At 36.9% G+C, this 15,384-nt stretch overlaps 1 protein-coding gene across 1 annotated transcript in view; it reads left to right on the top strand.

Annotated features, from left to right (window-relative positions):
- The window catches only part of LOC134666019 (uncharacterized), a 60,681-nt gene that overhangs the window by 22,715 nt on the left and 22,582 nt on the right, over nt 1-15,384 (top strand). Inside the window, exons 4-17 of the mRNA XM_063523100.1 lie at nt 1,584-1,916; nt 3,217-3,424; nt 4,329-4,499; nt 7,953-8,075; nt 9,603-9,902; nt 10,168-10,338; nt 11,129-11,251; nt 11,539-11,844; nt 12,230-12,403; nt 13,030-13,164; nt 13,289-13,597; nt 13,869-14,042; nt 14,528-14,662; nt 14,991-15,302. Coding sequence (XP_063379170.1) covers nt 1,584-1,916; nt 3,217-3,424; nt 4,329-4,499; nt 7,953-8,075; nt 9,603-9,902; nt 10,168-10,338; nt 11,129-11,251; nt 11,539-11,844; nt 12,230-12,403; nt 13,030-13,164; nt 13,289-13,597; nt 13,869-14,042; nt 14,528-14,662; nt 14,991-15,302 — 2,974 coding nt within the window. The remainder of the gene's footprint in view (nt 1-1,583; nt 1,917-3,216; nt 3,425-4,328; nt 4,500-7,952; nt 8,076-9,602; nt 9,903-10,167; nt 10,339-11,128; nt 11,252-11,538; nt 11,845-12,229; nt 12,404-13,029; nt 13,165-13,288; nt 13,598-13,868; nt 14,043-14,527; nt 14,663-14,990; nt 15,303-15,384) is intronic.

The following is a 15,384-nucleotide window of genomic DNA, read 5'->3' as shown; positions in this document are numbered from 1 at the left end:
CAAAAACTGCCAGGCTAAGGTGAGGCCGACCACTTTTTTTTTACTGTCCCCAAGGTCAGGTATCCTACCATACAAGTTTAATTCCATTTTTCGATGAGGTATTTTTTTGATGTTTTTTTGTCCAACGTTTTTGCCATTTGTACAAAATCTGCCAGGTTAAGCCTAGGCCGACCAAGTGCGTTGGAAGGTACTAAATGTCAGGTACCTCTACAGGGTAGGTATATTCTATTTTTTGATCAGGTTTGTTTCATGCAGCCGGCAACCGGATTAGTCCTAGAACTCTTATAGTATAACTTAGAAATCTAAATGAAAGTTCAAATAGCGTTAATAAAAGTTGATTTGTGACATTATTTGTTTCATTTATGTGTTCAATACAAAAGTGTCCATTAATGGATGTTCATAATTGGGTCCATGTCCATGACTGGGTGTCCATTACTGAATTTTTGATGTCCATCAATGGTGATTTCGTAAATTTCAATTTATATATTTTTTATTAATTATGTATTAAACATACAGAATTTTTGGTTTTGTTTAAATGTTCCTCATGTATTTGAGTGCCGAAAAAAAAATCACCATTTTTGTATCGTCAAAAAACATCCCATTTTTAAACGAAATTCTAATTTAGTGCGCTTAACATGTCCATGATTGGTGCCGTCACTCTACTTTTGTAATTTTAGGCCTTATTTTTTTGGTGTTCAGTAATTTTTTTTGGTAAGCATGATTTTTTTATTTAGGGTACCAAAGTATTTTTTGGTGGTCATTATATTTGTAGCCTTTTAATAAGGATGATAAAGTGACATATTATACAGGGTGATTCATGAGACGTGAGCAGGACTAATCCTGCACACTCAGTAAGTGGTAATTGATCGATCATCGTCGTATTTAGGTGAAACAACCACACTTTTTCCTATTTTTCAAATTTTGGTGAGGGCAAATTTAATTCTCTTCAATCATGGTCACCCTACAAGACCTAATTAATAAACATAAAACCTCTTTTAAGAAGAAAATAAAATGTCAAACCTGAGTGAGATACGAGTTTTCAAAAGTAACCAGACCGTGATGACAGTGATGACATTCAATTTGACACAGAATATCGGTAGTTTAGTATTCTAATGTTAGGGTGACCATCAATGTCGTAAATAAATTAATAACTTTTTTTTTCAACACGACTAGAAAATTAACGTTAACCTCACTAATACTGATAGGAAACAGTTGCTTATAATTTACGAAATGCGCAGTGTTAGTCCTGCTCACGTCTCCTGAATCACCCTGTATATTACAGTTACGCATTTTGGGAAATTTTGATATTTAATCAATGTTACTTTTGGCGAATTGCTCTGTTATCCCCAACGTGTTCTTTTATTCATAAATTTTAGAGATATTGATGCCGTAGTAAAGAGATTTTTGTATTAAACGATGCTTTGACAGTTTTGATTAATTTGATGGGACTAGGAATTCATATTTGTGAAAAAAATCGTTTCCCCTTGTAATCACGCATGTAATCACCATGTAGTTTTTTTTTAACCGATATATTAATCAGCCAGCCAGATTATTATAAAGAATATCTTGTTGTTCTATTACAGACGATCCGCATAGAAATAAACGACAACAACAACAATCCGCCATTATGGAAGACACCAGACACCGTCGCATCAGAAACCACCACGTACGAATTTACCATCGCTACGCCCGTCCCGCCCGGATTCCTCATCACCAACTGCGTCAGCGATATAATCGTTCGAGATATCGATCTCACTACGTACAGAATCGATTTCGGTATCGAGGACAATCCATATATTGGCATCGAGTATGATGAGGCGGCCTCGACTGATGCTAAAGAGTTTAAAGCCGTATTGAAGAGCACTGCGTTTATAAGATCTATTCCTGAGCCGATTATACTGACTATCAGTGCTACGGTGAGTGTCAAACATAGATCGCATCTATTAAGAATTCAAGTTAAGTAGGGTTTTTTATCTACAACAATGGATTTTCGCATGTGTTATGACTTATAATTTTGGTTGATTGATAGCAGTTTATTTTTTTTTTATTTTTTTTTTTTATTTTGAATGGGCTTACTCATGGCCACAGACTAGCCGAGGCGTAGACGTGGCCTACGATGGAGCGAGCTCGCCCAGAAGGTGCCTGTTCACTCTTGATTTGAAGGTTGCCGGGTTATAAGAACACGGAAATATAGACGCCGGCAAGGAATTCCATTCCTTGGCAGTGCGCATAAGGAAAGTAGAAGCAAAGCGCTTCGTGCGAATTGGTGGAATATCTACCAAGTAAGGATGGAAACCGGCCGTGCGTCTAAAAGTCCGATGGTAGAATGGGGACGGTGGAATAAGCTCGTGTAGCTCTTGGGCACACTCCCCGAAGTGCAACTTATCAAACGAACTGCCCTATTTGAACTTTAAGATACGTCACTTAATAGATCTTGAAACGATATGGATTAGATGTGTCCGTGTAAAAAGTGATGTTTATGTTTGAAGAAAAGTCACATTTGATACTGACATATCTATTTCATATCTTTTCTAGATCTATTGTCTGACGTATCTTAAAGATGGAATCGGGTCGAAAAGTAAATCCGACAAGGTATGCAGATGCACTGAAAGGACTAGAAACCCTCGCATCGACCTTATAATGATAGTCGGCTTCGAATGTTCTGAAGCATATTTTTACACGACTGTCCAAACAAAAAGAGTGTATTGTTTTTTCCTTACATTCCTTAACCCCTAACCTAACCCAACTCCCGGTAATTAATTGCGCTATCTGGAATCGTATGGCCACGAAATCTTTAAATACCTTCACTCTAGTTTGTGCTCGTACAGTCGCCATCAGATATATCGGAGCGGCCAAGGTGCTCACAAATATCTGAACACGCCTCTATTGTCAGGGAGTTAGAGCGCGTGCTCAGATATTGTGAACACCTTGGTCGCTCCGATATATCTGATGGCGAATGTACAGGGAGTTGCAAAAGTTCATACACACTTCATGAGTGAATTCCATTCATAAAGTGGGCATATGTACACATTTGCAGCTGTGTGTACAGTCGCCATCAGATATATCTGAACACGCCTCAGCTATTGTCAACGCGTTAGAGTGCGTGTTCAGATATTATTGAACACCTTGGCCGCTCCGATATATCTAACGATGACTGTACAACGTCCTCGAGAAGTGCTCGCAGCGACATCTACATGCTTTAAAAAACGTTTACAGGACGTCGACCAAACTGGAGACCCTCCAATAACAAGAACCACAACAGTTACCATACATGGTAGTTCTGACTTCGAGCTGCCCCTCGAGCCGGTTTTCAGTCAGGCGTTCTACTTGGCAAGTTATACCGAGAACGACCAAGTTACTGTGGAACAACCGATCACGTTGGAGCAAGGCTACGATGAACTCGTACAGTTTAGTTTGGAAGGAGGTATGGTACGAGTATTAACAAGATGTATTAACATTGTTCTGCTAACTCTCCACAGACATGCAGAGAAACCTTTGCAAATGTCAAGGGAAACTAAATCTTATTTACAATGCTACAAAGACTAGCTTGTTGATTTTTTAACGCTTGTCTCTCAACTGATTTATTTGTCTGTTTAATTTAGTCCCTATTACCTTTTTAAATATGGGAACAGTCGCCAAATATAGTGGTAACACAATTTAACATGCACTTTGGTGCCCCCAAATATAACACCTAGGTAAATTAGCACCACCGAATCTGATAATGGCTTTTACAAGTTACTAAGGAAATTATTGACATATTCGTTAGAACAATTTAAAATTTTACTATCATATTTTATTTGCATCCCGACGTGATAAGGATTTTAACCCTTACTATAGTTCGTTTTTTTTAGCATTAGAAATAAGGTAAACAATCTTGATGTGTCTTTTTATTGAAAAACACATTTTAAAAATAAGTTACGGCAAATATGTAACAATTATGAATCTAATACGATCATTTATATTATGATCGTATTAGATTCATAATTGTTACAGAAGAATTCTGCTTTCATAAGTAAAAGTTTTTGATTTTTTAAAAAGCGTTTTTCAATTAAAAGACATGTCAAGATCGCTTACCTTTTTGCAAGTTCTTTCTAATGCTAAAAAAATCGAACTGTAAAGGATGACACACACTAGACCTGGCCGGGGCCGGGTCGGAGCTTCGTTTTCCACGGAAAGCACCACGTGGTCACCGTGGTCACCGATCAGCCGTCATAGAAAATGACATGACGCACGTCTCGGCCCGGGCCCGGTCCGGTCTAGAGTGAGTCATCCTTATAAGTACCTGCCAATTAAATAACCCTAATGATTTTTTTTTAATTTTCCGACAGATTACGCCATTCATTTCGCCATTACCGACAACGGTAATCTAGTGACTCTGTCAGTCGCCAATCCGCTACCCGCAGCGGCGTTACAAGAGGGACGGATTTACTTAGTGGTACTGGCTTCTCGGGAGGACACCAGCGGAGCATCCGCGACCATTGTGGTAGAGCTACCTGAAGGTTAGACCTCATTTCAATACGCCCCTGTAAGGTAAACGTACTAGTGCTCAACGCGGTCCCAGTATATCGTCAGGTGACAAGCAAAAGTCACTGATTACTAAAAAAAATTAAACAAAAATCGACCTTAATCCAGTACGAATATGGTTCACTATGGCTACGAACTTGTGGTGGTACTTAGTGATTTTTGCTTGTCACCCGACGATATGTCATCTTGAAGCTTAAGACATTGTTAATAGAGGTGACAGCAATTCTCGAGAGAGGTGGGCATTAGCATGTCGAGCACTAGTACGTTTACCGTACGTCTGAATAAATTCTATGATAACATTGTAAATTGTCTCAAAGGTAATGAAAGTCGATCCTTGTTATTTGCTTTTATAGTAAGTAATTTAATGAGACCCCACTACTATTTTTAACAGTGACAGACTCAAATAATCAGTCTTCTTCTTCTTCCTCGCGTTATCCCGGCATTTCGCCACGGCTCATGAGAGCCTGGGGTCCGCTTGACAACTAATCCCATGATTTGACGTAGGCACTAGTTTTTACGAAAGCGACTACCATCTGACCTTCCAACCCAGAGGGTAAACTAGGCCTTATTGTGATTAGTCCGGTTTCCTCACGACGTTTTCCTTCACCGAAAAGCGACTGGTACATTAAATATCAAATGATATTTCGTACATAAGTTCCGAAAAACTCATTGGTACGAGCCGGGGTTTGAACCCGCGACCTCCAGATTGCAAGTCGCACGCTCTCACCACTCACCAGCGCTTCGTCAAATAATCAGTAGTGATTGGTAACTATGTTTTAATTTCATTTGAATTAAAGTAAAGGATAGTAACAATTTTGAAGAAGAAGTCAAATAAGGTTCATATCACGGTTCACATAAAGGTTAAGGTTAACACTTAATGAATAATTTCAGCTGAATTTTACTTTACAGATTGCTTTAACTCGACAACGCTGCCATGTAATTAAAACGTCACCGATCACTACATAACTAATCAGACACCGCGTTAGAGTTAGACCAAGAAAAGTCTTCAGCGACTTTCATAGCCTACGCAGTGCAGGTGATCTTTTAAACGTCAAACTTCTATGAAATTATGACGTATAAATGACACTTGCAATGCCTATGGTATTAAAATCGCAGATATTTTAATTTACATGAGTACCAACTGGACCCGATTTCATGAAACTACAAGTTACAATTACAAGGTACAAAACGTCGTGCGATTCACGCTTGACCAATAGCAGTTTTGATCAGTGTTTGTGCTTTAGATTTGTTAAAATGTTACCTACAGCTTTATGAAACAACGAATAAAATAAGCGATGGCGGCTGCAATACGAGTACTAAATCAATACAGGAGCGCCTATGTATGCCATGTATGGTGACCGCGGGTTGTCTTAGCTCATTCTCTATTTGAGGTGATCTGTGGTTAATGGCAAAGACAAAAAGTTTCTTCATTTAAACTTATTACTTCATGGAATCGTTTCGACTAATTCAAATTGTTTAATAAGTAAATACTTGGTTAACAATAGAGCAAGAAATAGTAGAGGGAAATTAAATTTTCAACACAAAGTTAGGTAATTGAGGGGGTATCTAATTACTTAGTTTTATTCTTTAACCCGCCTATCAGCGACCTACTTACTATCTTCCTACAACTCAAAGTTCGATGAACTTTAAATCATTTTAGTTGAATTTGTTTTGCATCGTTCGAATTAGAAATAATACTTTTTGATCCTGTTTTCTTGCACTCCGCTTTCAATTTTTTTTGTCTGGTGAGTCGTCTCGCTAGAAACTATTAAGGATATTTATACCTCTCGCTAATGATGGTCACTAAGACAGTTTTTTCACGTATTTTTTGGTAGGATTAATAAAAAAAAATATTGTAAAACATTTTGACCACACGTACAGCCACTTTCGATATTATTTTGAACAACGAAGCGCGTCAAAATATCTGAGAGCCTTACTTGTAGAGCCGCAAAAGCATCTCACATACTTTTGGATATTTCGTATTTATAAAATAATTTTGCAGGTGAGTGTACGATCAGTATAAGAACAACATACGATTCAAAAAATTTGGACACGTCAAGTCGTAAGACCGTACAAATGTTTTTGCCACTTTGGCAATAGTCATAAATTTATGGCTACATTCGATACAACGCGGCACAAATTCACAACGCAAGTTATGTAATTTTGTTAGGATGAAATATGTGTTTTGTCTCAGTACTACCCCGTTCGCATCGACCGCATCGTAATTTGTCATGAGTGCTGTAAATTGCTTGCCAGAAAAAATGTGTTAACATTGTTGGTAGGTTTTATTGTATCGCTTAGTTACATACAACTTGGTTTCAAGTAAAGACCAGCATATTTATAATAAAGACTGGTAATGTTTTCATCATTGTTGTAGATGAGGTCACATTGATAAGGTCTAGGTTTCCTAAAAAAATTAGCTTGAAACTGTAATCTATTTGAATTCCCTCAGATACGAGTAGTATGCATGGTTCTACCATCTCAACAATGACGAAAAAATTGACCTTGACTTTGTAACGATTATGACACTAACAACGAGTACTTATCAGTGTTATGAATACCGCTTATTTTTAAGCTTAAAGACTCGAGCCCTTAAAACTCATAAGTCTTGAAGACTCGACTATATTTGAGAATTGTATATATTTATTTCACGCGAATGGATGTAAGAAATCGTCTTTGCCGCCTTTGAGGCGTTAAGCCTCGAGAGACTTAAGGGTTCGTATTTTTAAGCCTCGAAATGAGCTTTATTCACAACACTAGTACTTATACTTTGTGAAGAGAGACACTTCGGGCACGATTCGGATTTTGAAATAGATATCTATTAGATATCTTTTAGACGATACGATTTTTTCAAGATACGATAACGATATGTTTAAGATCTAACCTGTCAAATTTGACATTTGCGCGATTCTGGAGATACTCTTGAACGATTTCCATAGGATATGACTTAGAGATCCAATTCACATCTAATAGATATCTTACTCTATCTAACGTAAAAGTGACATTGGTTATGGATATCTAAACTATAACGTATCTAGAATGTATCTAGTACGTGTCGTCTCTTGTGAATATCTTGAAGTTCGAATACGGCAGATAGTCTGCCGCGATATCTAAGGTAAATATAAACTGTAGGTAAATACTCTCGGCATGATTCGAACATTGGTTGCCCGAATTGCGCTGCAAAAGAGAACTAGTTGATATCTAAACTATAACGTATCTAGTACTTGTCGTCTCTTGTGAATATCTTGAAGTTCGAATACGGCAGTTCTACTCTTCACCATCCCGTTTTCATTACCAATTTTTTTAAGATGTAACAGTCTTTATATGTATATATCTTTAACTTATCTCTGTTTTCAACGAACTGTGTAATCGCTCTCTGCATTCCCGTGTGCAACAGCTTTGACTATAGCCCTAACTTTAATTTTCAGTTGTGCACCTGGAATTTGAACAACCTCATTACGGGGGAGAGATTGTGGACAACACCCTGCAGTTAACGCAACTAATTTTAAGTCAAGGATACCAAGAATCTGTTGTAACTGTCACTGTCGAAGGTAAATATACAAAATAATAATAAATAAATATGAGGCAACATCTTACACAGATCAACATAGCCCCAAACTAAGCAAACAACAATATACATACTTATATAGATAAATACATACTGATATAAGTCTCTACAAATGACTCAAGTCCCTGACAAGTTAAAAAGAACTCGAATTTAGACTTTATTTTATGAGTCTTAAAGCAGATAACTCAAAAGGACTCGAGTCTTAACCAACATTCATCATCATCATCTCAGCCATAAGACGTCCACTGCTGAACATAGGCCTCCCCCTTATGGGGGGTGAATGCCATAATCGCCACGCTTGGCAGGCGGGTTGGCGATCGCAGTCGAGTACCTACACCGAATTTGAGGGACGCTGCTGCCCGTCCACCGGTGGTCTTGGACGTAGTTTAAGGACATACCCGGGTCCATAACCAACATTAATTTGCTTAAACTACTTATTTCTGAATTTATTTCAATAAATATAATTACCAGAAAAAAAAAGTGATTATTTTACATTTTCTTCTATATGCAATTTAGCCAGCCTTATCCATATTTTGTAAAAGACATTTAATTTTTTTTTGTACGTCTACTCTTGCATACATTACCTATAGTTCCTTTTTATTTATTAGGCATTAGAAAGAAGATAAGCGGTCTTGACATGTCTTTTAATTGAAAAACGCTCATTAAAAATCAGTAACTATTACTTATGAAAGCATAAAATACAGTGTTTGTATGACCATGGGGCTTTAAATCCAGGGCTCGATTCTACTCGCTAAACTGAGCTACTTTTACTATGGCACCAACCCCGAAATCCCGAAAAACTTTTTTACTTTTTCATACATTTTGGCTGATCAGATGTCGACTTTTCTATGGAAAAGCCAAAAAGAAATCCCCGATTTGAGGGTTGGTCCCATAGTAAAAGTAGCTCGTAAACGTCGTGTAAGTAGTAGCATAGTAGTAGTAGGTATATCGTCGCCTAGCACCTATAGTACAAGCTTTGCTTAATTTGGGGCTAGGTTGATCTGAGTAAGATGTCCACCAACATTTATTTTATTTATTTATTTATTTATTTATTTATTTGTTACATATTTTCCGTGACTTATTTTTAAAACATGTTTTCCAATTAAAAGACACATCAAGATTGTTTACCTTTTTTCTAATGCAAAAAAAAAACGAATATAAATAGTTATACCTACATACATGTCATGACCACGGTAGCGTCCAACCAAAAACCCGCAGATTTGATATGAAATTGCAGCGAACTACGACAATAATCAGTTTTTTTACTACTAATTATGGTTCTAATCCAAAGAAGAGTTCTAATCTAACTACAGAAAGATTGGGAATTGTCTTCATTTCAGAATTTTGCATATAAAACAATCTTCGCTGTAAATTACGGTAATTTTACGAGCTTTAGCACACACAAGGGTAGCTAAACACGAAACCACACAAAATAAAACATGTTGATGCGCTTCATTATCTTCTTTGTGTTCAAAGGAACTTTATCTTAAATTATGTAACATTTTTCCAGATTACTCCTTGTTTTTTTCCGCCACGGTCGTTGGAAACACAATAACCCTGTCGATGACTCCCTTGGATGATAACATTATTCAAGAAAATAATTTTATTAATTTGAGAGTCACCGCGTCTACTGGCTATAGCTCTGCTACAACTATAGTCACGTTAGAGATCGTGAAAGATGACGTCACAACTCCAGTATTCGATCAGAGTTTGTACACGGGAACGTACGATCCAGCCTCTGGTTTGACGGTGGAACCAATTTTATTGGCGCAGGGATATGATGAAACAGTCACTGTAACCCTTTCTGGAGGTAAGATTAGAGATGTATAAAAATACCTATGTGACTATTAAGAATTCTTGCATTTGCCTATACCTGCTGTAGTCGTTTAATTCACCTTTACATATTGGTAAAGTACCTACAGTACTTCATGTACAATAAAATTTAAATTCAATTTCAAACCTGATAGGTGAACCTAATTACCTAAAGACGAAGCAAAATGCAAAAATAGATCTTAATTGTGTGGTAGTCACTTTATAGACAGGTATACCTAATTTGGCACAATTAAACATTTCAGAATACGAAAGTTACTTCGAGTTGATCCGGGACGGGCCCTCGTCAACGCTCCGGATGGCCGGCGACCTGCCCTCGCATATCTTAAGCCAGAGCCACCTCCACCTCTCCGTCGAAGCCGCAAAACCTAGAACCGTCGGCGGTAGCGCTGTGGTGGCCGTCACTTTACCCGGAGGTGACATATTTTAAATGTTAATTGGTTGACTTCCATTTCTAATTCGAACTTTCAGTACAATTGTGGAAGCTGAAATAAATCCAGGAAACAGATATCCCAAAGTTTAAAGCTTTACGATACTTTACGGATCCGTTCCGCATTCTGTAGTGTGAAACTGGACAGTCCGCATGGTCACACTGTGCATCGATTGCTGAATATTGGCTATATACAGAGTGAATAATGCGGGAACTAAAACAAAGCACATGTGTTGCTTTGTCCGGATCAGAGAATAATACATAAAGTTACTTAGTCTTATATACTTACAGTGTTTTTATTAATATATATGTGACTTTCCATCAGATAAGGATCCTTATGCTTCATGTGCATGAGTCTTGAGGAAAGATGGAAAGCTACGTATAAAATATTAGTTGTCGCATTAAGACTATACAGCGTGTATTATTAATACTACCACATATGGTAATAATTTAAAAAAAAATGCCTTAACTAACAGACTAAGTACAATCGTGCTGAATTATTTTGTAAGGAAAAATTTAACTCATTAATATTTAATTAAGCATATGAAAGTTGATTAATTTGGGTCCTAGGTACCCTTGGAATATGTTATTGTATCAAAAATTAACGCTGTATATTTATAAAAAAATAAAAATTAAGAACGAAAACCACAAATGTGTGTCACAGACTACAGGAAGTAATTTGCTGTTTCTAATTTTCGTTTCCTTTATTTCTTCTTACAAACTTCTTTTCTCTAGTCTATGACTTTCCTTTTCTTTTCTTCACTAAACCTTTTCAGCAAGGGAAATGCAATTTGAAGCTCAATCTTACAAAGGATCGCTACAAGACAATATATTAACACTAGACACGATCATTTTAAGTGTCGGTTACGAAGAAGACGTGACTTTTTCGCTCTCTGGCGGTGAGTAAACTTTGCTTTAATATAATTTTAAGTAGAAACTTTAGGTAAAAGTATGGTTGGCACGATATTACAACTTGGATTAAAAACACGATGAGCATTTTAAGCTTTATTGAAGTCCAAAACAGACACTATGGTCTTCTCAATAGTCTTGATATTTTATTGTCAAAGCAAACCTGACCTCATAAACAGGCGTATCCCAATAAAAATCAGTATCATTCAATATTTGTCGCCTTTCAGTTATTGTCTGCAATTTTACCCACAGCTAACTAATCTTGGCGCCGTTCCAGATTACTCAACCTCATTCACTGTATCGAACGTGCAAAATCAAGTGACAATAAATATGCCAGCACAGCTTCCTCAAGAGGCTATTTCGGAAAACAATTTCCTAATGTTGACGCTGTCGGCTGAAGGAGTGAATGCGCTGCCGACTACCACTGCTGTGTTACTTGAGATAATCAAAGCTGACGCAGCGACGCCTGTGTTTAGCCAGCCCATTTATGATGGCACATACTTAGGTTCATTAGGTGTTGAGTTGGGAAATATAGACCTAATACAAGGATACGACAGCAGCGTCACGTTCAGGATTCAAGGAGGTACGTATAACACGCGTAAATTATTATACAGGATGATTTACAGTACACCGTGCCGTGCCTGTGCCACTTCCATAAAAATCTGACTTAAATATATTAGGTATAATGCAAGTCACTTATTTTGCAGTATTTTTTGTGCCTTTAATGCCTCTTTGACGTACTTATGTTTCCTTTCCCCAACCATATACAGAGACCTTAAAGACAGGTAACTCACGTTTTTTTAAGTCGAAAATTGGTTGACATATTTTGCTCCATATACATATAGAAGCTTCAACCGAAGCATTGGTGAGTCTGATACGTGACAAAGACGTAGTTAGAGACTTGAGTTACCAAGCCGTTACCTATTATTTTATAGAGACCGACAATAATATTGATATTTTATTTACAGAAAACTCTGAATATTTTTCTATAACTCAAAACGAAAATAGTGTAACATTGACTGTCCAATCAAGTATTCCTGAAGATGTTATATTCCAAGAAAAGGCATTTGTTTTCAACATATTCGCCGACAAACCACTGACAGTAGGCGCTAACGCTGCCATCGTCGTAAGATTCTCGGAAGGTTGGTCCATGTTTTACTTATTACATACTATAATATAAGTCTTTCCCATCACGGAACAATGAGGTTCCAGACATTTGGGAGGCGTGCGCGGAGCCTAAGACAACATCATGTAGAATCCCTTTTGAGACTTAAATTACATAATATATATGTTATTGTTAAAGTCACTCAGTTCATTAGATAACATAAACATCTTTTGTTACTTTTAATCATTCATTATATAGGTATGAAACAGTGCACATTTGTCCGATACTGACAAAGTGTGACATCGCAAATCGCACCTCAATTGGTATTCGTATCGCCTTTGCCATCTTTGCAAACGTAGCTATATTATAGCCACATCATTCATAGTCGATATTACCTTCTTCTATGTGTGAGTCCGTCGAGTCGCCTTCTGTCACTTTTGAGTAAAATTGGATCCCAGAAGTAACACGTCTACAAAATTTATACATCTGAAAAATTGCTGGTGCCACTCGGAATATTGTTGAAAGCCATCGATCTTACTAACTAGGTCTCTTTGTCAAGAAAATTGCCCTCTCTTTCTGAAATACCCATGCAATCTCAGCATATCGACATTATCGACCAAGCCTGATTGGAAATCAATGAGCTCAATTTTCCCTTTTTTTCAGACCTAATAGAGTCTACTGTTATGCAGTTTGCTAAAAATACTTATATCGGAAGCTTAGAAAATAACGAACTCGCACTGGAAAACATCGTTCTCGAGACAGGGTTCGCTGATGGCACGCAATTTTATCTTTCTGGAGGTATGTTAATTGATTATTTAAATTAATCCTTAATTATATCACCTCTGTTATTTTGTACAATGTAAACAAAAATATTCCAAATATATCTCCGTTAATTATTAATGATTTCTAATATTTTTTACAGACTATGCGGAATCATTTACGCACACCGTCACAGCCAACATAGTAACTCTTTCAATGACAAGTGAACTCCCCGCCGAAGCCTTAGAAAATAACAAATTTATAGTTTTAGAATTAGAAGCACGTAGAGACAGGGCGGTTTCTGTCGTCACTGGTATTATTATAGACATAGTCGAAGGCGAAATTATAACCCCAGTGTTCAGCCAAGCATATTACAGCGGAGTTTATACAGAGGAAAATGCTTTGCAGTTCCAAGATGTTATTACTCTCACGCAAGGTTTTGACGACACCGTTACTTTCGGGTTGGAAGGGGGTAAGCATTATGTTATAGTCGTTTCATTTAAAAATGGAATATCAACCCAAACTCAGGGTTCATCCTGCATAATTTCGTTGCGGAGATAAAAAAGAGGTCCCATTAAAAATCTTCAAAGTACTTCAGTACAATGTTTATGAAAGAATCTCCGCTTTTAATAGTGTAATATCAGCCCTGTGTTTACGGCAAACGGTGTTTTTTATTTTCAATTACGTGGTGCGTTTTACAGTTTGGACGGAACATTGAGGAAGCTTTTGTTATTTTTTTTTAGAATCTGCAGCGTGGTTTGCGGTGGAATGGATTGGAAATTCCGTTACAGTAGTGAGTACTTCTCCCCTGCCACAGGATGTACTAGACAGCTATCACCAGCTTCTCTTCACTGTTGTCGCGTACAAACCTAACTCCATCAATGGACAAGCTGCCATTTCTGTCGAATTACCTACAGGTAAATGACTCATCCTGCTGACTCATGGTTGACTGACATCAATATTTATATTTATATGTATTTAAATATCCGCCCTTGTCAATAAAGTTAGTATATTAGTTGCTCATGTTTATAGTTGTCTAATGTTTTGTTATGCCATCATAGAATTTAAAATGTAGCAACTTGTTACCACTAATAAAATGCGTGAAATGCGTGAACTACATAGTCTTGGGACGCCCTGTATACCTAAGAAAATTGTTTTTATTTTTCGATTTATTAAAGAAATATTACTTATTTTTACTTAATGAAATAAATATTCAAATTTAGTAATAAATGCCACAAACTTTAAATTGGGATCATATTTTACAATCTTCGTACCTACTTCGTACTTTTCAAAGCTCCTTATTTCGTATAAATAAAAAATATCGGGCGCCAAGTATACCTAATATACTTTTTTGTCGTCAATCGGCATAATTTTATGAATTAAGTTTTTTTTATTATGGCAGATTTATTAGAACAAGAAGTACTACGCTTCGCCCAAAGCAGTTACGAGGGCCAGCTAGACGGATCTCAGTTACAAGTGCCAACAATTACGCTGAGCAACATAATTACGGAGAACGTGATAGTTTCAATCTCAGGAGGTAAGTTGCGCATTTTTAATTAGGTAAGGCTTCTTTGCGAACTTTTAAGTCTACATATAAATCATTATGATCACTGCTGTGTATACTTAGGTTTTAGAAAAAAAAACTTACATAGCTACCCGTTTTTTAAACATGTTTCTTTGAACCCGAAATAACCATAATTAATTCGTAACTCTTAACTAATACTACCAACTATAGGCTAACTAGAAAATTAAACGAAATCGAAACTTAGGATAAGTTTCGATTTCGTTTAATTTTCGTTTAATTAAAATAAAATAGCAACACCATCTTTTAACGCTTAGTTGCATAACAAATATTTTTGTTACAGCTTACGCAACTTATTTCGCTGCAACCCGTGATTCAAACACCATTCATATTGAACTTTTGAATGAACTGCCTTCAGAAGTAATAACCAACAATGAGTTCATAGTACTTGACATAATTGCTTCAAAAACAGACGCTGTAAGCGGTTACACAGCTCTCATTCTAAGTATAGTCAAAGAACCGATTATCGTTACACCAGTATTCGAACAAGCTTACTATACTGGTGAAATATCAGAGCAAGGCGAATTGCTCTTTGAGCATACGATGCGATTGATCCAGGGATTTGATGAATCTGTTTCATTTACCCTCAGCGGAGGTGAGTAGGTCAATGCCGATATCTAAATTTATTGACAAGACTTCGTTATTAACTATGTGTAAGATAAACTGTTATTATGTTA

Source organism: Cydia fagiglandana, chromosome 7 (genome assembly GCF_963556715.1).
Source record: "Cydia fagiglandana chromosome 7, ilCydFagi1.1, whole genome shotgun sequence".
Classification (NCBI taxonomy): Eukaryota; Metazoa; Arthropoda; class Insecta; order Lepidoptera; family Tortricidae; genus Cydia; species Cydia fagiglandana.
Note: the sequence above shows the minus strand (reverse complement) of the source record. Positions and strands in the feature narration are given on the sequence as shown.